This window comes from Saccopteryx bilineata, chromosome 1 (genome assembly GCF_036850765.1).
Source record: "Saccopteryx bilineata isolate mSacBil1 chromosome 1, mSacBil1_pri_phased_curated, whole genome shotgun sequence".
Classification (NCBI taxonomy): Eukaryota; Metazoa; Chordata; class Mammalia; order Chiroptera; family Emballonuridae; genus Saccopteryx; species Saccopteryx bilineata.
Window position 1 is genome coordinate 407,446,274 of NC_089490.1, and position 25,874 is coordinate 407,472,147.

At 58.3% G+C, this 25,874-nt stretch overlaps 1 protein-coding gene across 6 annotated transcripts; it reads right to left on the bottom strand.

Annotated features, from left to right (window-relative positions):
• Positions 1 to 1,709: 1,709 nt before the first annotated feature.
• Positions 1,710 to 24,837, bottom strand: EPS8L2 (EPS8 signaling adaptor L2). 6 transcript variants are annotated; one of them, XM_066252439.1, is made up of 22 exons: positions 24,653 to 24,837; positions 24,189 to 24,214; positions 21,834 to 21,956; positions 21,689 to 21,744; positions 20,872 to 20,936; positions 9,375 to 9,536; positions 8,727 to 8,876; positions 8,566 to 8,645; positions 8,357 to 8,490; positions 8,171 to 8,244; positions 7,898 to 8,024; positions 7,658 to 7,746; positions 7,208 to 7,282; positions 6,875 to 7,023; positions 6,637 to 6,769; positions 6,370 to 6,491; positions 4,533 to 4,638; positions 3,764 to 3,883; positions 3,376 to 3,448; positions 3,091 to 3,271; positions 2,828 to 2,960; positions 1,710 to 2,716 (listed from the first exon to the last, which is right to left on the bottom strand). In XM_066252439.1, exons 3-22 carry the CDS (start codon positions 21,875 to 21,877, stop codon positions 2,633 to 2,635), a joined length of 2,157 nt encoding a protein of 718 aa, XP_066108536.1. In that variant the 5' UTR covers positions 21,878 to 21,956; positions 24,189 to 24,214; positions 24,653 to 24,837; the 3' UTR covers positions 1,710 to 2,632. The 6 variants fall into 6 exon arrangements, with proteins under 6 accessions (XP_066108536.1, XP_066108535.1, XP_066108537.1 ...); XM_066252438.1 differs by having other exon boundaries at positions 8,348 to 8,490; XM_066252440.1 differs by lacking the exon at positions 24,189 to 24,214 and having other exon boundaries at positions 8,348 to 8,490; positions 24,653 to 24,781.
• Between the last annotated feature and the right edge of the window lie 1,037 nt (positions 24,838 to 25,874).

The window sequence follows — 25,874 nt, forward strand, 5'->3', positions numbered from 1 at the left end:
GGGGCTCGGAGGCTGGGGCCTCTACAAGGCTGTCTAGGAAGCAAGCGGGGACAGAGGAGGACAGAGGAGACGGGGACCTGTGGATGGGGTGGAGGGAGGGGAAAGAGGAAGGGAGTTAGGAAGCAGCGTAGGCTCTGGGGCTCTGAAGAGATAAGTGACTCAGCCCAGGGGCTGTGTCCCAAAGCCCAGACCATGCTGGGGACGGAGGAGCCCGGCTGGGTAGGGCTGGGTGGGAGGCTGGACACGGGGCAGTGCCCCAACCTCTGGCTCTAATTTGGGCATCCTTGAGCCAGCCGAGGCCCCATTCAGAGCAGGTGGAGCCAGGGGTGCTTATCCTACTATGAGGAATGGGCTCAGCCTAGTAAGGCAGGTGGGGGTGGTCTTGTTGAGGGGCCCGTAACCTCCTGGTGGTCCCAGATTAGTGGGATCTGCGGGTTTTCAGAGGGGCGTTGCCCCCAACCCTCCCCTCCTCCCCCTGGGGCCCCATCTCTCTGTCTGCAGGGTCCTTCCCAGACTCAGACAGGCAGACATTTCTGGCCTGGAGGTGGGCGGAGGTCCTTCCTTTCCTGTGGAGTTGGTGCTGTGGTGGTCAAATTCCAGGGGTGGCCCAGCGGGCACCAGAGACCACTCCAGCTCCCCTTGACCGAGCCCTGCTGGACAGACTAGGTCCAGTACGGCCTGTCCCAGCTGGGTGGGGCTTTCCAGAGCTGGGAACTGGTCCTGTCTTGATGGCCCACCAACCAAGGGACAGCCCTCCTAATTCAGCCTTGCCAGGCCCAATATTCTCCGCATTGAGCTCCCTGCAGGCACCCCTGTCCATCAGTGAGAGACCTGTTGGAATAGCTTTTATTTTAACGTACTGATTTTAGAGAGAGAATAAGAGAGAGAGAGAAACATTGGTTTGTTGTTCCACCTATCTATGTATTCATTGGTTAATTCTCGCACGTGCCTTGACCAGGGATGGAACCTGCAACCTCGGCATATAGGGACGACGCTCTCACCAACTGATCCAACACTGGGCCCTGTGGACACCCCGACCCGGGATTGGCCCACTGGCTTCTTTGGGGATACGCAGGTCAAGACACCCAGGAAGCAGGTGCTGGGGCGCTCCCCTGGCCGCCAGGCGCGGCAGCATGCAGAGTCGCCAGCAGAGGGCGCGAGCGGACTCCTCCAAGGACGCGGCACTGGTCAGGCGGTAAGGCGCCGCCTGGTGGCAGAGCGCAGTCCTGCGCGCACTCAGGGACCCCTCTGCTCCTGCACTGTCATCCCTGCTGTCAGCCAGGTCCACAACCTCTTGTCGGGCTCCTCCCTTCCCTTCCCCCCCACCCCACCCTTAGCTTAGCTCTCCAGATCGGGCTTCAGCCTGGCTCCTCTGACTCATGTCCCCTCCCTACCCACCAGGCTCCCCACCACTCCCACTCACAGTTGACTGACAGCCTCGGGCCCTCAGGCCTTCTGGGCAGGGCCCCTCTCAACCCCTCACCTCCCAGGAATGTCCTCTGGGCCCTCTCGGAAAAACGTGGAGGGGAGGGTCTCTTAGGCACCCCCAACCAGGGTCAGGGGTGAGTGGCCTCACTTGGGACCTCCACTGTCCCACCTAGCCAGAGCCTGCCCCTGCCCTACAGATAGTTCTTACAAAGGGTGCAACCTCAGGTCAGCTTCAGGAGCCACAGTGACCCACCCTCCCTCCAGGAGACATGCTCTGCTGCTAGGAGACAACTGGTTTTAATGCCACAGCCTTTGAGCTTGGCTACCTCTCAACTCTGGGGTGTGACCTGCCAAGTCCAGGGCTCCAAGATTCACCAGGAACCCCTGACCGGGGGAGGCTGGCCTGAGACTCGGGTCCGAGAAAGTTCCTTTCTCGGTCTCGGCCTTGCAGATGGAGTAGGGGTGAGGGACAGTGGGGGGGCAGTGGGGTGTCCAAGGGCAGTGCTTGGGTGAGTCCAGTCCATACTTGCTTCTTGAAAAGGTTAAGGGAATATAGCGCACCCACCGGGCCGACCTGGGTAGCAGCAGCACAGAGGGTGGGCGCGGTGGGCACTATCTGGGGCAAGGGTCACCATCCTGATCAGCTTCCGGCCCAGTCTGGCTGGGCAGCTGAGGTCTGCTGTCCTTCTGGCCCATAGCCCGTGCGGGGATGTGGGGATGCAGGTGGCTACAGGTGGATGTGGATGTGAGCAGTCAGGGGGGTGGGACAGGGGCAGAGACACCAGTGCCAGGGATGCCCGTGTGGCTGGCGAAGGCCAGTGGAAAGGCGGTGGGAGCCTCTGGGAGAGATGTGGGGGGAGCTGGGAGGAGGCTGAACTGGGTCGGAACAGACACAGCTCTGGCCCCAGGGGGCGGGTGGGTAAGGGGCTGGCACCTCCAGGTGGCAAGTTTGGCTGAGGTGGACCTTGGGGGAAGGAAGGGGAGTGTGGGCAAGGGTATTGCTGAACCTGAGGACAGGCTATGTGCCATGAGGCAGGTGAGCTGGCCCCCGGGCCAGGTGCAGGCCCTGCAGCCAGCACCACACTCCCTCTGTGTCCAAGATACAAAAGACATATACAAAAATAATACTCCGCGCACTGGGGGCGGGCCCCCCACAGTGCTCCCCGGCACCTTCGGCGGCACAGTGAGCCCCGCAAGGCCAGGTCTAGCTGTCATCCTCCATCCTCCTCGGGTTCTTGGAATGAAACTTGTTCATGAGTTCCTCCAGCTCCGACCCACCGTGCTGTCTCTAGGGAGGGGAATGGGGCGGTCTCAGCCTCGGAGACCCACGGGCAGGTCAGGCCAGGCGGTGGGGAGCCGGTGGGGGAAGGGAGGCGCGGGGGGCGGGGGGCCCGCTCACCTCCAGGACCGCCTTCTGCACAGTGAGCTGGCTGTACACACGGTGGCCCTCCTCTCCGCACACCTTCTTCAGCTCGTCTTTGTTGAGCGAGAAGAGCTGGGGCCCGGTCAAGATGCCCAGGTTGTCCACGATCCTGCGGGGATGGACGGGGGAGCGGGCGTGGCGGCCGTGAGGGACGGCCCCGGCCCTGGCGTGGGCGTGGGCGTGCCGGCCTCGCCCCCCACGCTGGCTCACACCTGCGGCCACCTGCCCGCCCAGCTCACCGCGAGCTGAAGGCCTTGGCTTCCAGCCAGGCGCGGACCTCGTCGGGGCCGGACTCGTAGGTCAGCGGCAGCCGCACGGGCTGGCTGCGCTCCACGCGGAAGTGTCGCTGCGGCTGCGCCTTGATGTGGCTGATCTTCTTGATGAGCTCGTCGTTGACCTCGTCCATGTGGTGGATCAGCTCTGCGGGGCCAGAGGCTCAGGCCCGCCCGCTGGCCCCAGGGCGCCCCTCCGCTGTCGCTCCAGAGGCTCGGCCACCCCCGCCCCCGCCCCCGCCCCCCACTCACCGTCTTTGTTTCCGGCGAAGGTTGGGGGCAGCTTGTGGGAGGGGCTGGCAGGACCCCAGTATTTCAGACCAGCCTGCAAGTGGGGGGCGGGCGGGGGGAAGCGGAGGGGGCGGGGCCATCAGCGTCTCTCATCTTCCCTTCCAGCAGTGTTGGAGGGAGGAGAGTGTGAGGCACCCCTTCTCCTTTCATTCCCAAGACCTGTCCAGGCCCCCAGCTGGCGGGGGGGGGGGCGGGGAGCCAGACCCCAGGAGCCCCCGCAGCGAGGACTCCAGGCTTAGGACGGGTGCTTCCTAGCGCCTGCCTGCACCTGCACCCTCTCCCGGCCCCTGCGCCCAGCCTGCAGTGGGACAGAGCAGACCCCCACGGCAGAGCCGCTCACTCCCATCACCTGCTCGAGGGGAGCGCCCACGTCCTCCGGCCGGGTCTCATCCAGGATGTTGTGGGGCACGTAGCCTGCCTGGCCGCTGCGACTGCGAAGCTTCCACCACTGGTGGCCGTCTTCCAGCACCTGTGGAGGCCACATACCCGCTGTCGCCACTGGACAACAGGTACCCACCCGCAGGCTGTGGGCACAGGTGGGGGTGCGGGACCACCAGCATGCACCCCTCTGTACAGATGGTTCAGCGACAGACAGCTTGGGCATCTCTCCCTGAGCCCACCCCTGAAGTCCTATGACCCTGAGTAACCTTCCAGCCCACCTATCGAAGCCCCCCCCCAGCATCCCGAGCGAGGTGCCCCCAGCCTCGCTGCAGGTACAGATCGCCCACCTCGGCTCACTCCACTTTCCTCTCCCAGTGGGTGACCTAGATTTGGGGTTGGCACCAAACCCAGGTTGTGCCTCCTGGGGGACCTCCAGGGCTGGGCACGAGTGACAAGCCCCTGCTGTGTTGGAGGGTTCCCCAGTCAACGCCGGGAGAGCCCACACTGTCCTGAACCCAACACAGGACACCCTGAGTCCCCCCAAGACCCCCGAAGGAGGGAGCCCCTCATCCAGCATCCGGTGGGGGTGGGACCAGGGCTGTGGATCCAGACTGGAGCTCAGGGTGGGGTGCTGGGGAAAGTGGTGGCACACAGCCAGGTCCTAGGGTCATGGATCTGCCCCCACCCACTCCCCCTGCCTCCCCAGGGCCGTCCCCTCCCCCCGGGCCCCCACGCACCTCCAGGACCTCATCCTTGAGCACTGACAGCTCGTTGGCATTCCGGGCTGTGAAGTCGTAGAGAACCTTGACGTACTTGGCCATGGCTGGTATGGAGTCGTAGCCCCTGTGTGGGACAGCAGGGGCAGAGGCCCCAGGGCTAGGTCAGGGTCTCCCCCCGAACCTGGGGCCGAACCTGGGACCGGGGCTGGGAGGGAACAGCTTCCCGGGCGCGTGGCTGCCTCCAGCTCCGCTCTCCAAGGTCGCAGTGGAGAGCGCTTCAGTTTCTCAGCCGGGAATGGAAACTGTGACAGCCCCAGAGCGTCTGGGCCCCTGCGCAGAGGCGGGGGCGAGGTGGAGTGGGGGCGGGGGAGGTGGAGGCGGCAGGACCCGGGTGCCGTGGGCGCAGTTAGCAAGGCTGGCCCCAGCCCAGGCCACCTCAGGGGTCTCCAGGCCCAGCCCCCAGGGTAACGAGAGCCCGAGTGTGTACACAGGGTCACGGCTGTCCCTGGAAAGCGGCTGACCAAGGAGGAAGGGCTGGACGTTTTCAGAGCCATGGCCCCTTTGAGCAGTGCAGACAATGCAGGGGCACCACAGTGAAGGGGTGTCCATGGGCCTCAGGGAACAGGGGCGGGGGCGGGGGGCACAGGGGAAGCGCGCTGGCTGCCCGCGTCTATACCGCAGCACAGAGCGAGCCTGTGGCTGCCCTCCAGCCCAGCCCAGCCCTCCTGGGCAGCCCTGGCCCCTGGCCATCAGGGTTCCTCCCTCATCCAGGTACAGGTCTGAGGACATGGGGGGTGTGAGGGGTCTGAGGCCGCAGTACCCCCAGGGGCCTTGGCAGGAGCTGTCAGGACTGGCCAGGTCAAAGGAGGTAAATGTTTCTTAAGATGTGGCCCCAGGACAGGGACCCTGGGCACCAGGCTGGTGATGTGGGGCAAAGGGAGGGCACACTTGTTAAAACAGGGACTTGGGGCCCCTCCTCTCCTTGAGACTGAATCCTGGGGTCAGATCTGGCAGCGGGGCAAGCTCCCCAGACAGACCTGGGCCAGGGGTGAGAACAGGTCCTGGGTCTGTGGAATGTGGTCTTTAGAAATGTGTGTTGGGAGTGGGGGTCGGAGGTCGGGAGAGCCTGTCTAGCCCAGACCTCCGTTTACTCCTCCCTCTCTGAGGTTGGGCCTCAGTCAACCCCAACAGGGTGGCAGGGACTGGTAAAAGCTCAGGATTGAGTACATTTCTAACCACAACTCTAAAGCACAAAATGCGATGGCACCAGGAGAGATAACCTGTGAGGGTAGTGAGTTTATAAGTGGCTTTTGCCATTTTTCTTTAAATTGTATATCATAGGGCCCTGGCTGATTGGCTTAGTAGTAGAGCATCATCCTGGTGTGTGGATGTCCCAGGTTTGATTCCCAGTCAGTGCACACAGGAGAAGTGACTATCTTCTTCTCCACCGCCCCTCCCCCCTTCCCCCTCTCCTATCCCGCAGCCATGGCTTGATTGATTGGAGCACATTGGCCCTGGGCGCTTAGGATGGCTTCCTGGAGCCTCTGTCTCAGGTGCTAAAAATAGCTCCATTGCCAGCATGGCCCCAGATAGGCAGAGTATGGGCCCAAGACGGGGGTTGCTGGGTGGATCCCGGTTGGGGTGCATGTGGGAGTCTATCTCTTTATCTCCCCTCTCACTTGGAAAAAGAAGGAAAAAAACTGTTATAAAGGTAGAAGAAAAGCTGGTTCCAGTTTGCCAAAGTGCTGTTTTGAACCACAGGAACAAGGCATTTGCTGCCCCCTGGTGGCAGTGCACTCAGAGCCTCCGTTCTGAAGGGCGGATGTCACAGTCCCTCAGGTGGAGAGGAACTTACCTGTGAGCATGCGAGGCGCTGACTGGGGGGAGGACGTCTCCAGGGGGTGTGGGCTCAGGGACAAGGCTGTGCTTGGGGGAGTTTCGGGAGTTTCGAAAGGACCGTCGTCTTGCTGGAGTCGGCTGCGGGGAAAGGGGGCCACCTGGGCTTGGTATGGGGGGTGAGGGTCAAGCCAGCAGGGTGGGGGACAGGGGAGACAGCTGCAGTGGTGAGGGTAGTGGGAGGAGGCGGGCTGAGGAGGCCGGAGGGCTGGCCCATGGCTCTGACCTCGTCGCCAGGGGCGGGGGCCAGCCCCTCCACTTCCCAGGGCGCCTCCTGCAGCACGTCCAGCGGTGGCTCCCAGCCGCTGTGGAACTTGGGCACGTAGAGGAGCACCTGGGGCTCCCGAGGCCACTCGGAGCTGGAGGGGGAGACCCGGGGTGAGCCATCCATGCCCACCTGCCAGCACCGGCCCCACCTAGAACCCCTAGGAGAGGCGGCGGGGGACCCCATTCGGATGCTGTACCGGGGGCGTGTCCAGGTCTCCCCCAGAGATTCCCACAGCGCCATCTCCTTGGGGACCAGGTGGCCCCGCAGGAAGGCCACGGCGTCTCGGGAGAGCAGGGGGCTGGAGACCGAGTGTGCGATGTCTGGGCCACCGCAGGTGCTGACGATCTGGGGCACAGTCTGGTTCAGAGGGGATCTCACCTGCGGGGACCCAGCCCTGCCCCCATCCCGCAGCAGCACCACGAGCCAGCCCTCTGTGCCCACCACACGGAGGACACTTGCTGCCCCCACCCTCAGCCGGGGGGCCAGCCCAACCTCCCCGCTGCCCTGCCCGCCCGCCGGCCTCAGGCACCAGGTCCAGAGGCCCGAAGAGGAAGTGCACGAGCTCCGCCGCGCTGGGGTTCTGGATGTGCTTCTGCAGCTTGGCCTGCGGGCAGGGGGCGCCAGTGAGCAAGGGGCCGACACGCGGGCAGGGGGCGCCAGTGAGCAAGGGGCCGACACGCGGGCACGGGGCGCCAGTGAGCAAGGGGCCGACACGCGGGCACGGGGCGCCAGTGAGCAAGGGGCCGACACGCGGGCAGGGGGCGCCAGTGAGCAAGGGGCCGACACGCGGGCAGGGGGCGCCAGTGAGCAAGGGGCAGACACGCGGGCAGGGGGCGCCAGTGAGCAAGGGGCCGACACGCGGGCACGGGGCGCCAGTGAGCAAAGGGCCGACACGCTGGGTGGGCGGACATAGACCCCCGCCCTCCGCCCGCGGTGTCAGCACAGAGCACGGGGCCGGAGGGTGGGCTGCTGGACTCACAAGCAGGTTGATGGCCAGCTTGGTTTTCTGGAAACAGTCAACAAACTCGGCCTCGGAGGGAGGCCGTGCTCGCAGCGTGAGGACACCCTCTGCAACGTGGGGCGGGGCGCTGTGAGCCTGGCTGCCCCCTCCCCCGTCACGGCCCAGCGGGTTTGCCTTCAGTCTGATGCTGGCCCCCCCTCCATGTTTCCGCCCCCCTCCCCGCCTCCCCCAATCCCTCCGCCGCCCCTCCCCCAGCACCTGCAGGCCCTTTCTTCCCCTTCTTCTTCCCCTTCTTGCGCTGGTTCAGCTGCTTGAACGCCTCCGCCGCCTTCTGCAGCCGTGCCACGAACCATTCGATGTCGTCCAGGGCACAGTTGAGAATTTGCTGGGGTCAGAGCGGGGGCAAGGGGTCAGCCAGGCACCCACACCGTGGCAGAGACAGCCGCCCTGGGCCGCCTCACGGTCCCTGGCCTGGGGGAGGGGTGGGTGCAGGCTGGCGTGGGGCACCCTCCCACCCCAAGAGAGACCCACCGTCTCCTTCTCTATCCTCTGAGCCAGCACAGCCCGCGGCGGCTCCTCGTCCTGCGACTCTTGACGGCGGAAACCTGGAGGGGGCGGCGGGGGGGGGGGGGGCAAGGGCAGAGCAGCTGCTGACCGCTGAGTCCCCCACGGACCACGGCAGCCTCCAGCCCAGGCCCCTCGGCCCACCTGGCTCACTGGGAGGCACTGGTGGGCCCACGCGGTTCTTGGGGGGAGAAGAGTCCCGGGCGTAGTGCTGGAAGGGTACGGGAGCGGGGGCCTGGGGCGGAGGCAGCACCGACAGCCGCTGCCGGATCTTCTCCTGGTGGCCCCTGGAGGGCGGAGAGGCATTCAGCGACCTGGCCCCGCGGGGCGGTCCCTTCCCCGGGTCCCCCGGGCACACCTACTTCAGGGTCTGGGGTCGCATCTTCTTCCCCAGGCGACAGTCGGCCAGCGCGCTCTCGATGTCCTCGTGCACCAGCTCGGCCTGTGGGGGGCCCGGCGGTGTCAGGCTGGCTCGGGGTGGGGGACGCCCCACCCACCCGGCCGGCCGGCTGCCCCTGCTCACCTCCACCTCGTCGCAGTGGAAGAAGTGGATGTCGGGCTTGCTCTGCTCTGAGTCCTGGCACACGAGCAGCAGCACCGATGGGTAGCGCAGCTGGTTGAGCACGGTTTGGGTGTGCCGCACGGTGGGCAGCGGGAAGTTCTCCAGCTCCTCCTGGGAGACAGGGGGTCACGCGCACACGTGGGAGTCCCAGACGTGACGCAAACACGGATCGGGAAATGGACATGGGCTCACAGCCACGGACATCACACAGTGCCACGGGCATGAGTGTGACCGTGGCCCAGCACATGGGGTTTGTGTCACGGACGCAGACACAAGCATAACTTGCAGGCATAGAAAAAGGACATGGCCTAGAGATGAACACAGACATGGACTCCACGGAGCGGTGGCCACAACTGTACAGACCCTGGGCCCAGCCTGGCCCAGTCCAGCTGGGACAGCTGGTGCCCAGGCTCCTGCAGAGGCGCACACGTGGCCCTGTGTGATGTGGCTTCCTGGACTCTCAGCCCCGTGCAGTCCTCCCTGCCGGCCTGCCCTTCACCCTGGTCCTGATCCTGCCGCTGCAGAGAGGCCCAGCTGGGCGTCCTGGCCATGCGTCTGCCTGCCCCCAGGGGCAGGGGGAGGCCTTCCCTGCCCCGGCCGCTGCTCTACCTGGGACTCCATGTCCAGCAGCCGCAGTGACTGGTCGTTGACCTGCAGCAGCATCTCCTGGGTCCAGATCTTCTCCTTGGAGCTCAGCTGCACCAGCTTCCGGATGGCGTCATCCACAGACACGATGGCCTCGCTCTTGTCCATGATGAATGTGGCCAAGTGCTGGGGGCAGGCAGGTGGGTGGTCACTCTGGGCCGGGCCCTCCTTGTGCCAACAGCCCGGCCAAGGGGCTGTGCCCAGTGGTCTGGGTGGGGGGAATACACCCTTAGGGTGCCTCTGTTGCACCCTGTGGATATCTGTGGGCCATGCCGAGCCCTGAGAGAGCCTTCACTGCCCTATACAAACGGTCCCCACCCACCCCACCTCCTGCTGAGCTCACCCCAGGGCCTCCCACCCATCTTCCCCAGCTCTGAGACCACACCCTCCCCAGCTAAAGCATCACTCCATCACTACATCCCTAACCTGCCTTATGCTTTATTTATCACGAACCGGCATCATCTGCATGTGACAATCTTTGTGTTCCCTGTGTGACGGATGGCAGGGATTCTGGCTGCTGGGTTCACTGCTCTGTCCCCAGTGCTGGGACAAGGGGCCAGGCACAGCAGGCCCTCGGTGAATATGCAGGCAATGAGTGAGCATCCTGGCAACAGGCCTGGGGACCCACGGGCAGCCCAGCCCTCCCCTCGCCAGGGCCCTCCTCCTCTCCTGTCTCTCTGAGCTGCCCCCCTCCCTGCCCTGGGTCTGGATTCAGTGAACAAGGCTGGGACAGCTGGGTAAACACTGACACCAACTCCGGACTTGACCGTGAATCCCAACACCACGAAAAGTGTTAGAAGAGAAGAGGGGGTGATTCCTGATGGTCTCACAAAGGCCTTCTTCACGAGGGGATGCAGAAGGAAGAAAGAAAATCCAGGTGCTCAACAAAAAATAAGCCAGTACATTTGACTCAATAAAAATATAAACAGTTCTCCCTGGCAAAAATACCATATGCAAATTTACAAAGAGTGGAAAAAACAGATGTAATAGATACAGTGAAGGCTAACTGTCGTCATATATATAAAGACCAATATGCATCAGAGCAATGGTTCTCACTTTGTTAAAAGCTGTATTTTGTTAAATATAATAATTAAGGATACCGCCTGACCTGTGGTGGCGCAGTGGATAAAGCGTCGACCTAGAAATGCTGAGGTCGCCGGTTCGAAACCCTGGGCTTGCCTGGTCAAGGCACATATGGGAGTTGATGCTTCCAGCTCCTCCCCCCTTCTCTCTCTCTGTCTCTCCTCTCTGTCTCTCTCTCTCTCTCTCTGTGTCTTTCCCTCTCCTCTCTAAAATAAATAAATAAATAAAATTAAAATAATTAAGGATACCGTCCTGGCTGGGTAGCTCAGTCGGTTGAGCATTGCCCGATACACCAAGGTTACAGGTTCAATCCCTGGTCAGGGCACATACAAGAATCAACCAATTGAATGCATAGATAACTGGATCAACAAATCTCTCTCTCTCTCCCTCCCATTGTCTCTCTCTAAAATCACGAAATAAAAATTTAAAAAATAACTAAGGATACCAACAATAAACACATAAATAGAAAAATACGTAAGTAAAAGATCACTACCTCAATAGCAAAACTAGCAAAAGACTGAGCCAGAGAGCCTACAGGCAAATAAGTTCAAGTGACTTTGCTGCAGAAAATTGTGCGCACTCCCACTGAATGAAAGACTTGCACACTGAAACCCTGAGGCCATTACTGTAGGGATAAATCACTGCTGAATTCTTTACTCCATCTATGGACCCGTCCTAACAAGTCCTTGTGGGCTGAGCTGTGGGGACATGGGAGCCCTCCGGGGAGAGGCTGGGCACGTGGAGAGCTGCCCACAGCCTCCTGCCACAGCTCTGCTTGGGCACCTGCGCACGTGTCATCGGTGGTACAGAGGCAAGGCTGCCCACTGCAGACCCGTTAGTGATAACAGAGGCTGGACCCAGCCTATGGGTCCCGCAACAGTTTGGAGAGGTAAGTGGGCGGAGACACACCACGGAACGGAAGGCAGCTGATGTCTGCGGAACCCACGTTAGCAACACGCGGCCTCCCCAAACCAGACAAAACCATGCCACTGGGCCCAAGACAGGCCAGTAAACCTCAAACGAGTGAAGCCACACAGAGCAGGTTCTCTGACTGTAACAGAATCAAGCTAAAAGCCAGTAACAAAAAGATAACTGGAAACCCCTCCCAAATAATTGGAAATTAAACAATGGACTTCTAAATAACCCATGGGTCAAAGAAGTCACAAGGAAAATTAGAAAGTACAGGTGACCTTCGAACAGCATGAGGGCTAGGGGTGCTGACCCTCATGCATTTGAAAACCCGAGTATAGCTTTTCTTTTCTTTTTTTTAGGTGAGAGGTGGGGAAATAGTAAGGCAGACTCCCACATGTACCCCATCTGGGATCTGCCTGGCAACCCCATCTGGGGCCAGTGCTCAAGTACCGAGCTATTTTTAGCACCTGAGGCTGTCAGGGCCATGGGCCATGCTTGAACCAATTGAGCCACTGATTGCAGAAGAGGAAGAGAGAGAAAAGGGGGAGAAGGGGAAGAGGGACAGGGGGAGAAGCAGATGGTTGCTTCTCCTGTATGCCCTGACTGGGAATCGAACCCGGGGCTTCCATACTCCGGCCTGACACTCTATCCATGGAGCCACTGGCCAGGGCCTGAGAATAGCTTTTGACTCCCTCAAACCTTAACTACTAATAGCCTACTGTTGACTAGAAGCCTCACCGGTAACATGAACACTTGGTTAACATACATTTTGTATGTTATATGTATTACATGCTGTCTGTCTTCTTACAACAAAGTAAGCTAGAGAAAAGAAAATGCTTTTTAAATTTTGACAGAGAGTCAGAGAGGGACAGATAGGGACAGACAGGGAGGAGAGAGATGAGAAGCATCAGTTATTCGTTGCACCACCTTAATTGTTCATTCTCATATGTGCCTTGACCGGGGACTCCAGCAGAGCAAGTGACCCCTTGCTCAAGCCAGTGTCCTTGGGCTCAAGCCAGTGACTTTGAGCTTCAAGGCAGTGACCTTTGGGTTCAAGCTAGCGACCATGGGGTCACATCTATGATCATACACTCAAGCCAGTGACCCTGTGCTCAAGCTGGTGAGCTTGTGCTCAAGCCAGCGGCCTCAGGGTTTTGAACCAGGGTCCTTTGTGTCCCAGTCCAATGCTCTATCCACTATGCCACCGCCTGGTCAGGCGAGAAAAGAAAATATTATTAAGAAAAATCATGCCTGACCGGGCGGTGGCGCAGTGGATAGAGCGTCGGAATGGGACGTGGAGGACCCAGGTTCAAGACCCCGAGGTCGCCAGCTTGAGCGCAGACTCATCTGGTTTGACCAAAGCTCACCAGCTTGAGCCCAAGGTCGCTGGCTCGAACAAGGAGTCACTCAGTCTGCTGTAGCTCTCCGGCCAAGGCCCATATGAGAAATCAATCAATGAACAACTAAGGTGCCGCAACGAAGAATTGTTGCTTCTCATCTCTCTCCCTTCCTGGCTGTCTGTCCCTATCTGTCCCTCTGTCTGACTCTGTCACACACACAAAAAAAATCATAAGGAAGAAAAAATTAGTATTTATTGGGAAAAAAATCCATGTATAAATGGACTCACACAGTTCAAACTCATTTTGTTCAAAGGTCAACTGGATTCTGAACTGAATAATAATAAAACCATGCACATCAAAGCTTAGGTGGTATAACGTAAGTAGTTCTTTGAGGGAGCTTTTCAGGTTTAGATGAATATGTTAGAAAAGAAAGAGGCCTGACCTGTGGTGGTGCAGTGGAGGAAGTGTTGACCTGGAATGCTGAGGTTGCTGGTTCGAAATCCCAGGTGTACCTGGTCAAGGCATATATAAGAAGCAACTACAAGTTGATGCTTCCTGCTTCACTCCCTGCCTTTCTCTCTCTCTCTCTCTCTCTCTCTCAAATTAATAAATAGTCCTGGCCAGATAGCTCAGTTCGTTAAAGGATTGCCCCTAAGTGCAGAGGTTGCTGGTTCAATCCTCGGTCAGAGCACATACTGGAACAGATGTTCCTGTCTCTCTCCTGCTCTCTCCGTTCCTCTCTCTAAAATCAATAAAATGAACATTAAAAATAATAATAAAAAATAAAACCAATAAATAAAACTTTAAAAAAAATCAGAGATCTAAGCATGCTCCTCAAAAAATGAGAAAAACACAAACAAAACCCAAGAGTAAGTGGAAAAGGAAATTAAGACCAGAAATGGATAAACTAGAAAACAGACAGACAATGGAGAAAAATGAACAAAACCCAAAGCTGGTTCAGAAAAGATTAATGAGATGGCCTGACCAGGCAGTGCAGTGGACAGAGTGTTGGACTGGGACGCAGGGGACCCAGGTTTGAGACCCCAAGGTCGTCAGCTTAAGCGCAGGTTCATCCTGCGTGAGCTCAGGCTCACCAGTTTGAGCATGGGGACGCTGGCTTGAGCAAGGGGTCACTGACTCTGCTGTAGACCCCTGGTCAAAACACATATGAGAAAGCAATAAATGAACAACTATGGAGACTAAGGAACCGCAACAAAGAATTGATGCTGCCTGACCAGGTGGTGGCGCAGTGGATAGAGCGTCGGACTGGGATGTGGAGGACCCAGGTTCGAGAACCCGAGGTCGCCAGCTTGAGCGTGGGCTCATCTGGTTTGAGCAAAGCTCACCAGCTTGAACCCAAGGTTGCTGGCTTGAACAAAGGGTTACTCGGTCTGCTGAAGGCCCACGGTCAAGGCACATATGAGAAAGCAATCAATGAACAACTAAGGTGTTGCAACGAAAAACTGATGATTGATGCTTCTCATCTTTCTCCATTCCTGTCTGTCCCTATCTATCCTTCTGACTCTCTCTCTCTCTCTAAAAAAAAAAAAAAAAAAAAAAAGAATTGATGCTTCTCATCTCTTTCACTTCCTGTTTGTCTGTCCCTATCTGTCCCTATCTGTCCCTCTCTCCGTCTCTGTAACAACAACAAAAAAGATTAACGAGATTGATAAACCCCTAGCAAGACTGATCAAGAAAAAAAATAGACAAAACAAATTACCAAATAACCATGAGGCTAGAGGGGCCATCACTACAGACCTCACAGGCATGAAGGCAGATATATAATCAAAACCTTCCCACACCTGACCAGATGGTGGCACAGTGGATAGAGCGTTGGCTTGGGACACTGAGGACCCAGGTTTGTAATGTTGAGGTCACCAGCTTGAGCGTGGAGATCACAGACATGACCCCATGGTTGCTGGCTTGGGCCCAAAGGTGGCTGGCTTGAAGCCCAAGATCACTGGCTTGAGCCCAAGGTCGCTGGCTTGAGCAAGGGTCACCAGCTCAGGTAGACCCAGCCCCCTCAAGGCACATATGAGAAAGCAATCAATAAACAACCCAGTTGCCGCAACTACAAGTTGATGTTTCTCATCTCTCTCCCTTCTTATCTGTCCCTGTCTGTCTGTCTCTCTAAAAACAAAAACAAAAAACCTTCCCGCAAAGAAACCCCAACCTCAGAGGGCCTCACAGGGTAATCCTAACAAATATTAAGGCAGAAGTAATAACAATCTTTCATCAACTCTTTCTGAAAACAGCACTTCCTCACTCTATAAGGCCAGTATACCTAACACCAGAGCCTGCCAACAGCAACACAGGAAAATACATTTATAGACCAATATCTTTAATAAACACTAATCCAAAAAAATAAATAAATAAAATCCTTAACAAGTGTTAGCAAATTAGTTCACCTATATATAACAAGGTTAATACACCACGAATACATAAGATTTACCCAGAGGCAGATTAAGGTTGGTTGAGGCTCCAGCGCAGAAGACAATATTGGGCCCCTTACATTAGAAAAAGTATAAAGTTGGAGTTTTGTGGGGCCCTTCAGAAGTTGGGGCTCAGGGCGTGTGCCTGGTGCACCCGCTGTTAAATCCGCCTCTGGGTTTACCCCAGAAATGCAAAGTTAGTTCAATATATATATATATTAATATCTTTTTCCATCTCTTTACTTTTTTTTTTTTTAATTTTTTAAAAAAATTTATTTATTTTTTACAGAGACAGAGAGTGAGTCAGAGAGAGGGATAGACAGAGACAGACAGACAGGAATGGAGAGAGATGAGAAGCATCAATCATTAGTTTTTCATTGCGTGTTGCAACACCTTAGTTGTTCATTGATTGCTTTCTCACATGTGCCTTGACCGTGGGCCTTCAGCAGACCGAGTAACCCCTTGCTTGAGTCAGCGACCTTGGGCTCAAGCTGGTGGAATTTTGCTCAAACCAGATGAGCCTGCGCTCAAGCTGGTGACCTCAGGGTCTCGAACCTGGGTCCTCTGCATCCCAGTCCGACGCTCTATCCACTGTGCCACCACCTGGTCAGGCTTTTTTTAAATTTAAATTTTATTTTATTTATTCATTTTTAGAGAGGAGAGAGAGAGGGAGAGAGAGAGACAGAGAGGGAGAGAAGGGGGAGGAGCTGGAAGCATCAACTCCCATATGTGCCTTGACCAGACAAGCCCAGGGTTTCGAACCGGCAACCTCAGCATTTCCAGGTCGACACTTTTTCCACTGCGCCACCACAGGTCAGGCAAGTTCAATATTTTTAAAAAAGAAGAGGCCCTGGCTGGTTGGCTCAGTGGTAGAGCGTTGGCCTGGTGTGCAGGAGTCCTGGGTTTGATTCCTGGCCAGGGCACACAGGAGAAGTGCCCATCTGCTTCTCCACCCCTCCCCCTCTCCTTCCTCTCTCTCTCTCTCTTCCCCTCCCGCAGCCAAGGCTCCACTGGAGCAAAGTTGGCCCGGGCACTGAGGATGGCTCTGTGGCTTCTGCCTCAGGCGCTAGAATGGCTCTGATTGCAGCAGAGAGATGCCCCAGATGGGCAGAGCATCGCCCCCTGGTGGGCGTGCCGGGTGGATCCCGGTCGGGTGAATGCGGGAGTCTGTCTGCCTCCCCGTTTCCAACTTCAGAAAAATACAAAAAAAAAAAAAAAAAAAAAAGAGAGAGAGAGAAAAAAAGAAGGAATAAAACCCAACTAGTGTTATTCAGAAAAAATCATTCAATAAGATTCACCCTCGCCTGACCTGTGGTAGCGCAGTGGATAAAACATCGACCTGGAACGCTGAGGTCTCCGGTTCAAAACCCTGGGTTTGCCTGATCAAGGCACATATGGGAGTTGATGCTTCCTGCTCCTCCCCCCTTCCTCTCTCTCTCTTTCTCTCTGTCTCACTCTCTCTCCTCTTTAAAATGAATTAATAAATAAAAAATTAAAAAAAAAAGATTCACCCCCTTTTCATGATAAAATGTCTCAGCACACAGAGAGTGGAAAGGAACCTTCTTCGCCCACAAGGGCAGCTACAAAAACACGCACAGCGTGGATAACGGGGACAGCTGTCTTCTAAGACTTGACGCAAGGTCCAGGGCCGGGATTCTATTAAGTGTTGTCCAGGTGGTCCTGGCCAGGGCAGTCAAGGAATAAAAACAGAGTGGCTAAATATATATAAAATATTAAGTCTAGCCTGACCAGGCGGTGCTGCAGTGAATAGAGCGTGGGACTGGGATGCAGAGATCGCCAGGTTCGAAACTCTGAGGTCGCTGGCTTGAGTATGGGCTCACCAGCTTGAGCATGGGGTTGCTGACTTGAGTGCGGGATCATAGACATGACCCCATGGCCGCTGGCTTGAGCCCAAAGAACGCTGGCTTGAGCAAGGGGTCACTGGCTCACCTGGAGCCCACCGGCCAAGACACGTATGAGAAAGCAATCAGTGAACAGCTGAGGTGCTGCAGCTAGGAGTTGATGCTTCTCATCTCTCTCCCTTCCTGTCTGTCTGTCCCTCTCACACTAAAAAAAAAAAAGAAAAAAAAGAAATTAAGCCCAGTCTTTATTTTCAGACAACATGGATGTGTACCCAGAAAATGCAATGAATCCACAAGGAAAACCCTTGAAAAAAATCAAGGAATTCAGCCAGGACTCCAGGTACTGGGTTACTTTACAGAAACTCAGTTATTTTTGTTTATTTGTTTGCTTTTAATTTATTTATTGGTTGATTTTAGAGAGACAGAGAAAGGGAGGGGAGAGAGAGAGAGAGAGAGAGGCGTTCATTTGTTGTTCCACTTACAGAGTTGTGTCCTCACTGATGGCTTCCTGTGTACGCCTCGATCAGTGATTGAACCCAAAACCTTGGCACTGTGGGGACAGTGCTCTAACCGAGTGAGCTAACTGGTCAGGGCTCAGGAATCCAATTTATTTTCGACAGGCTAGCAACAGACAACAGGAAACTGAAATTTTTATAAAAGAATGCCATTTATAACAGCCCCTTAAAGCCAAATACGGAAGAACTCTACAGTGAAACCCAGAAAGAATCAAAGAGAACCCAGAAGACCCCTTGTGAGTGTTCAGGGATCGGAGAGCCTCAACTCTGTTACGGTGCCAATACTCCCAAAATGGATCCATAGATTTGACTCAATGCCAATCAAAATTTCAGCAGACTTTTTTTTTGGGGGGGATAGAACTAGACAATTTGATTCTACAATATAAACACAAGTCCAAAGAACTGAGAATAGTCAGAAAAATCTTGAAGAAAAACAACAAAACTGAAAGACTCACATTGCCTAAACTATAATGAGTAAAAACAATGTCCCAGAGAGGCTGACTGGACTGCTGGTGGCGTAGTGGACAGAGCACCGACCTGGGACGCTGAGGTCCCAGGTTCAAAACCCTGAGATTGCTGGCTTGAGCACAGGGTCACCAGCTTGAGCACGGGATCATCAACCTGATCCCTGGGTTGCTGGCTTGAGTCCAAAGGTTGTTGGCTTGAAGCCCAAGGTCGCTGGCTTGAGCAAGGGGTCAATGGCTCGGCTGGAGCCCCCCAGTCAAGGCATGTATGAGAAAGCAATCAGTGAACACCCAAGGTGCTGCAGCTACGAGTGGATGCTTCTCATCTCTCTCCTTTCCTCTCTGTCCCTGTCTGTCCCTCTCTCTCTCTCTCTCTCTAAAAAAAGTCACAGAGAGTCCAAAGAATAACAGGCCCAGCCATATCCGATTCACCGATTTCTGACAAAGGCACCAAAGCAATCCAATAGGGGAAAGAATGTCCTTTTAACATAAATGCATACTCTTATGGGGGGAAAAATTAGCCTTGAGTTCACACCATACCTGAAAGTGAATTTAAAGTGGCTCATTGCCTGACCTGTGGTGATGCAATGGAACGCTGAGGTCGCAGGTTCAAAACCCCGGGCTTGCCCCGTCAGGGCACCTACGAGAAGCAACTCTCGTACTAGGAGTTGATGTTTCCCGTTCCCTCCCCCCTTCTCTCTCTCTCTCTCTCTCTCTCTCTCTCTCCTCTCTTTAAAATTCAATAAATAAAATCTAAAAATAAGTAAGTAAAGTGGCTCATAGACCGAACTGTAAAACAAAAAGCCTGAAGTATGAAGCCATCCAGAAAACCCAGGAGGAAATACCTTCAGCGCCTCTGGCCAGGCCATGACAACAAGAACAACAAAACCCCAACTATAAACCAAAAAACACCATGGGTGTGACCAGATGTCATCAAAAGTCAACGTTCCTGCTCATCCAAAGACAGCCATGCCGATGAACTGACAGGCCACCCGCCCAGTGAGTGGACAGGACCTTCCCGCACAAGGGGCAGCGTGCCTGCCCGTCAGAGTGAACAGAATGGGGTCACCCGAAGGAGCCGGGCCCCCCCCGCCCCCAACCTTCCTGTTTCCTTCACATAATCTTACGAAGCAGAACAAGGGTCGTTATTGGCTGTATGATTTCATCTACGGGAGAGATGACCGGGGAGCCGGGGCCGGAGCAGCGCTCCTTGAGGTCGGGGTGGGGACAGCTGCCACCACACAGGGTCAGCACCAGCCGTTTGTGGGGAGGGGGCCCTCCTGTGTTCTGGGTGGTGGCGATGCAAGTCTCTAACCGACACCCACACCCTCCCGCTCTCATCGTCAACGTTTCTGATGTTAATTTAGAACACTGTACAAACCAAACCAAACCAAACCAAACCCCGACACTTGGTTGCAGGGGTACCTCATTGCCAGAGTGGATTTGACCTCACCTTTCTCTCACCCTCTCTCTGTGCCTCAGTTTCCTCACCTGGGAAGAGCAGGTAAACCCTGCCCGTGCCCCAGCCTTGCTGGGTGCAAGAAAGGCAGAAGACGCACCCCTGGACTGGGGTCCCCCCACAGGCCAGCTTGGACCAAAGTCCAGGAGAGGAGCCAGGAGGCCCCGGGGGGCATCAGAGGCTCCTCACCGAGGGGGGCAGAGTCCCCTCCCTTCAGAGATGTGTCGGAGCTGCCTGAGAACGAGTGGGATACAGCTGACCCCTCCACCCTCCGTGCCCTGACCCTGGACACTGAGTCAGTAGTGGTCACCAGTTGGGCAGCACCAAATGGCCCCACCTGCCCAGGCTGGTGAGGAGGGCCGGTCACCCAACACGGCTCCGTTCAAGAGCCTGGGGGGACTAACTCCCAGTGTCTCTGTGAACCCACTGTATAGATGAGGGAACCGGGGGTCAGAAAGCAGTGACATGCCTGACTTCTGCAGGTGGGGAGGGCCGGTCACCCAATACGGCTCCGTTCAAGAGCCCGAGGGACTAACTCCCAGTGTCTCTGTGAACCCACTGTATAGATGAGGGAACCGGGGGTCAGAAAGCAGTGACATGCCTGACCTCTGCGGGTGGGGAGGGCCCTTGGGGGAGGGAAGTATTAGCCTTCCTGGTCCAGAGCCCCCATCATGCATGCTGGTCCAGGGCCCCCCACCTTCCTGATCAGGGCCCCCCCACCTTTCTCTTCAACCATTCCTAGCCCCTGCTGTCCTGCAGGCTTGGACAGTGACCAGGAACAAGGAATGTGGCCAGCTGCCAGGAGCAGGAAGGTCATTTAGAAAACAGATTTCCCAAGTTCGAAGTGTGAGTTAAAACCAACCTCGGAGGAAACGCCCCGCCCTAGCGCCCTAGCACCCGGTCTGCAGAGCAGCGGACCAAGCTCGACTCTCCCCAGACAGCTGGTCAGTCGGGCCTCTGAGGCTGTCCCTGCAGGAGCTCAATACAGGGCACCTCCGTTCCATCTCTACCCTCAAGTTCAGTTCCTTGTTTTGGAGACAGGGTGACAATTTCATTCCCACTGGGCCTTCCTCCCACCTGAGGGCTGCCAGACAGCACTCAGGGCTTGGCCCCACCTGTGCTGTGTTGGCCACCAGAACTTTTTCTCCGTAACATGAACCAGGGCTCCCTATGTGCCCCAGACTGTGAGCTCCCCAGAACCGGAGGAAGACGCCCCCACTGTGGTTGACCCCAGCCAGGTCCTGTGGGGCAGTCCCTGGCTCTGGTCGCCTGCTGCGGGTGTCAGAACTTGGGCTGAGCACTTCTCCCTGGGCCTGTCTTCTCCCTCCTGGGGACCCTGCAGCACTGGGCGTGGTATGTTGAGCAGGTTGGGGGCACCCTGGGTGTCGCCTCACCTGGACGTGGTACTGGGAGGTCTCATGCATGATGACGTTGGAGTTGGAGTACTTCTTCCTCTGTTCTGAACAGGGAGACGCCAGTCACTCACCCCAGAGGGCAGACCCTGCGGCCCCCGGGAAGAGTGGACGGGACCTCCCAGGCTAGGTCACAGGTCACAGGGAGGGCAGAGTGGAGGCGAGGGAGGCTTCTCTGTGGTCCCCTTATAGCCACCAGGAAGGACACAGGTGCTGGCAGAAGGCGGACCTCCCTCCGTCCCTGCTCAGATGGGTGACAGCGCACCTGTGACTGGGGTCTGTCACGGTGGGGGCGCAGGGGGCTGCCACACTTTCCTGGGAGAAGGGTTGGACCAGGGTTCTCCTCCACCCCAGCTGCCAGCTAACATCTCCCTGCTCTCCTGGCTTTCCAGACAGAGCGCCCTGTCCGTAGGCATAAACGAACCCGCGCATCTAAGGCTGGGCTGGGGGGTGCCGGGGGGGGGGGGAGAGGCAGCGCTGGGGGGAGGGGAGCTGGCCAGGCGCGCCCTCTGGGAGCAGACACCTGGCACTCAGTTGCGATCAGGTTGCAGCGAGGAGCTCAGCGGAATCAATATTGATGGCCCTGAATTATTAGTAAAGGCCTCTCCCCTTACCACACGGTGAGGGCGGGCTACTCGGGCCTGGCGTTTTGCAGAGGGAGCGACTGAAGCGACTGGTTGATTAGGGTCCAGGAGCCTCCCCTGGACACCCAGGGCTGACCGGCATCTACCCTGGTGGGGGCCCAGCCTTACGGAGCAGAGTGGTGGGTGACACCCTCCCATCCTCAAACGTCACTCACCAAACAGGTCCTTGGCACTCATCTTGGCCACACCGTCAGACCGGCCCAGGCTGCCACTGCAGGGGAGGGGTTGGTGAGGGTGGGGCCGGCTGCACCCTCCCTGCGGTTGGCAGTGAGAGGAGAGCAGGAGGGGGTGGGGACTCACTTGGCGGCACCTGGGCAGCAGCTTATAGACCCCGACTGGCTCATGATGTCCTCCGTGGTGCCCGGCGGTGGAAGGGCGGATGTCAGTGTGGCCTGAGTCCAGGGCCTGGTGCCTGGCTCACACCTGAGTGGATGGAGAACAGCACTGACACCTCCTGGGGGCCTGGAGGTGGCCTCACTGTTCCCAGCTCAGGGCCTGGGTCTTCTCTCCCCCCTACCCCAGGTCCAGGGGGGGCTGGAGCCCTGACCGCCTGTCCAGATTCCCAGGACCACCTACCTCCACCCCGTGTCCCTGCATGCTATCATTGCGGCCCCATCTCACCCCAGACCCTGAGTCCTCCACAGGGACACCCCCCCCCAGGACGGGCCAGCAGCCGGGAACCACTTCCAGAGGCTGTCTGGTGTGGGGCTGCGAGAAGGGTGTCCTGGGGGCTCTGAAGGGGACCGGGGGAGGAAGCACCTTTAAGCAGAGGTAATGGGGTTGTCATAGGCCCTGAGACATGAGGAGGACAGACAAGGATGAAGCTGCAGCCAGGGGGTTCTGGGGACCCAGAGTCCAGGTAAAGTCCAGAGGAATACCCCTAGGGCCCTGGTCGGCAAACTGAGGCTGGTGACCCACATGCGGCTCTTTGGCCCCTTGGATGTGGCTCTTCCACAAAATAACCATGTGTGGGCGCTGCCTTGATAAGGAATGTACCTACCTATATAGTTTAAGTTTAAAAAATTTGGCTCTCAAAAGAAATTTCAGTTGTTGCACTGTTGATATTTGGCTCTGTTGACTGAGTTTGCTGACCGCGGGAGAACAGAGCCTGGTGTCCCTGGTCTGAGCCCCGTGGGGACCTCTCGGCCCACATCATCTGCCTGTCAAACGTGACCGGCAAGTGGTTTCAGTGTTTGGGGTCTGCCATGGACAGGGGTCACAAATCAGGGGTGCTGGCCTCCAGGACAGGGAGTGGCCCAGGACTTTCTGGTTTGACCAGGTCCTACCTGCAGGGAGGTCACCCAGGAAGTGTGTGCAGTCCAGGGGCCTCCGGTCACCCCCTCCCACCTGCCATGGAGGGTCCTGGCTCTCCGGGGACGGGCAGGGGTGGGGGAATGGCCGGATTCCTCTGTCCATCAGAGCCTTGAGAATGTTCGGAATGCTCATGACCTCAGTGGGTGAGCCTGAGTATTTGCTTAATGGGATTCCTGGCAGGCTGAGCCAAGGGCATCGGGCACGTGTGTCCAGGTACACACACTTGGGTGAAACACAGGCTTGCGGGCACACACAGACATGCACAGGCTGTGACATGGGGCCCCTCCCCTGGGGGAGCCGAGGCTGGGAACCAGGGGCTTTCAGCTCCCTGGGGCGGGGTGCGGAGCATTAGGGCCAGCAGGGAGGTGGGGCCAGGCACTGCCATTAAGTCAGGGAGCAGGTGGGGGAGGGACTAGGCAGTGGGGGAAGAGAGGGCCTCTTCAGCTGACTGGGAGGACAGGGGTGCCGTGCGGCCCCAGGGGCCCCCGCCCAGGCTGCACTTTGGTTTTACTGAGGTCATTTTCCGGGTGCAAAGGGAGATCGGAATGAACAGGGGTGCCTGGTCACACAGTGGAGGGGGAGGGGGAGGCGCCAGCAGGGCAGGGAGGGCAGAGGGACCGGCTCCAGGTTCAAATTCCAGCCCTGTAGCCCAGTGACCTTGGGGAGGAGTCAGCCTAAGGCTCAGGGGGAGCCAGATGGGGCCCCGGAATGGGGGAGCCCCTCAGGCTCTGGCTGTGCTCGGGTCTGGGAGCTGTGGTGAGGAAAGGGCCCGCCCTGGTGGGAGGGAAAGGTAAACTTCAGAAGAGGGCCTGGGAGACAGATGCTCAGTGTGCACCTGGGAGACCAGAGGCGAGCAGGCTGATAGGCAGGGCCAGCGGGAGCTCTGAGCTGTCGAGGCGGGGCACCAGGCAGGGACCGGGAAAAGCCTGGGCAGGGCCATGGGCGGCAGGGTGCGCGCGCGCGCTCCCGCACAGTCGTGGGGGAGGGGAGGCAGTTGGGTCCTGCCTGGGGCAAACTACACCTGGGGTAAGGGCAGAGGTCCGCGAGGAGCCCGGCCTGCCTCCTCCCCTGCACCCAGGCACACCCTCATGCACAGGGGCTGCCCCGGCCAGCCAGGCCCAGGAGAGAGGAATGTGGGAGAGCCAGAGGGAGGACACCCACAGCCTCTACCAGTCCACCCACCCCAGATCTGCTCCGCCCCCAGCCTCCTCCTCCCTGAAACTCCCACACCCCTACCGTGACCCGGAGCCTGACCCTCAGCCCGCTGTTCCCCGGCCCTGGGTTTCTTCCTCGCTGACACCCAGGAAGTGCCTCCTGACGTCTGACCCACAGGGAGCTCACCTCAATGGTCCCCGCGGAGGCCCAGCCTGCCGGGGAACGGGGTGTCGGGTCTTCGAAGACAAGGAGAGCCCCCCTCACCACCGTTTCAATGGAGGGCCGGGGTTCCCCACACTGAGCCCCAGGGCTGGGATGGGGCGGGCTGACTCATGTGTTCTACCTTAAAAATATCGCCGCGCACCGGCGCCGCCCCGGTACCGGACGGGGCAGGCCTGGCCGCAGCGGGACGGGCTCCTCGCCACGACCCGGGCACAGCCCCTCGCACCCCGAGGCGGGCACAGCCTCCCTTCCCTGGCACGGCCCGCAGACCCGGGCAGAGAGCCCCGTGTCGCACCGCCACCTGGGGACAGCGAGGCCCGGGCTGGCCCGCCGTCCGTGCGCGCGGCGCCCGCGTCGCTCCTGCCGAAGCACCCGGCGGGACGCGGCGGGGTCGGCACGCTGCGTCCGTGACCCCGCCGGGCACTCACCTGCTGCTCGCGGCCCGCGCCGCCGCCCGCTGGTCCCCTCGTCCGTGCGTCCGTCTGCCCGTCTGTCGGTGCCCGGCTCCGGCGGGCAAGAGGACGCGCGGCGGGGCTGGGCCGACCGGACCGGGGCGGAGCAGCCAGGAGGAACCTGAGCGGCAGGTTGGAACCTGGACACCTCCAGCGCGGGGGTTGAAGGCGGGGCACGGACGTCGCCGCCCCGCCCCCTGCTCCTGGCCCCGCCCACGGGGCTCCCCGTGGGGGGGCCCCAACACCCACTAATGCCCACCCTGCGGCCCCCAGCTCGTACCCCACTCCTTGAGCCGGGCGCCCACGGACGGGTGGGCCAGGTCGGGAGCCTCTTCTGTCGCTGGGGCACGCCCGGTGAGTCCCTGAGACCTTCATGTGGCCACAGAGCTGCACCCTAAAAGGGCGGCTGGTGCTGTCAGGTGACTCCAGCCTCAGGTGCCCAACAGAGGCCAATTTGGGCCCCTAGGCTCAGGGGCAGAATCCCTCGTCTTCAGCCGCCCCTCTGGTCTGGGGGAGGACGGGGGCCAGGCTGCAGTATGAGTAGGTGTCTAAGGGTGGGGCGCTCCCACAATCTGGGAACCCGAAAACCTCTATTCTAGGACACCCAGCCCAGCGTGGGCACCCCTGAGGGATGGGAGTTTCAGATGGAAGGCTGGGGAGGCCTGGAGCCTCCACTGACCCTGAGTGCCAGGGCAGAGAATTGGTGGGGACAGTGCTAAGGGCAGTGCCTGCATTCTTGGGCCCAGGTCCCAGCCTCTGTCCGCATGGGGCAGGCATTCTTCCTCCTGAACTGACTCTCAGGGCCATCTGCCCACCCAGTTTCTCAAGGAGGAAGTGGAGAAGGGACAGACAACAGGCCCAGGTGAAGGTGGGGACCACAAGCCATGTGCAGGGACCCCAAGGCTCCAGCTATTTTTCCTGGAGTGGGGGAACAGAAAAGGGTGTGCAAAAGGGTACCAGGGCCTGGTCTCAGAAGGGCAGGGCACTTGGCCATCATTTGCTCCCAGCTGGCACAGAGCACTTCCCGGGGAATCCCTGGGGGCAGAGAGGCCAGGGAGGGTCAGCCACACTGTACTTTCCTGGTGCCAGGACCCAGGGGCGGGTCTCCAAGGCATCCCAGGTGCACTTGTGGAGAGGATGCAGGAAGTGGCCTTCGTCCTTGGGCCCAGCGCAGCCTGAGTCTGAGCTTCCTGGTTCT

What these genes read in the sequence shown, in the direction of transcription:
- EPS8L2 (XM_066252438.1), bottom strand. Translation starts at nt 21,877, where the DNA reads ATGAGCCAGTCGGGGTCTATAAGCTGCTGCCCAGGTGCCGCCAA. An exon ending in AGAGGATAGAGAAGGAGACG is followed by an intron (nt 8,025 to 8,170) that starts GTGGGTCTCTCT and finishes CTCTGACCCCAG; the next exon opens with CAAATTCTCAACTGTGCCCT. An exon ending in CCCCCGCCCCTGGCGACGAG is followed by an intron (nt 6,492 to 6,636) that starts GTCAGAGCCATG and finishes CTTTCCCCGCAG; the next exon opens with CCGACTCCAGCAAGACGACG.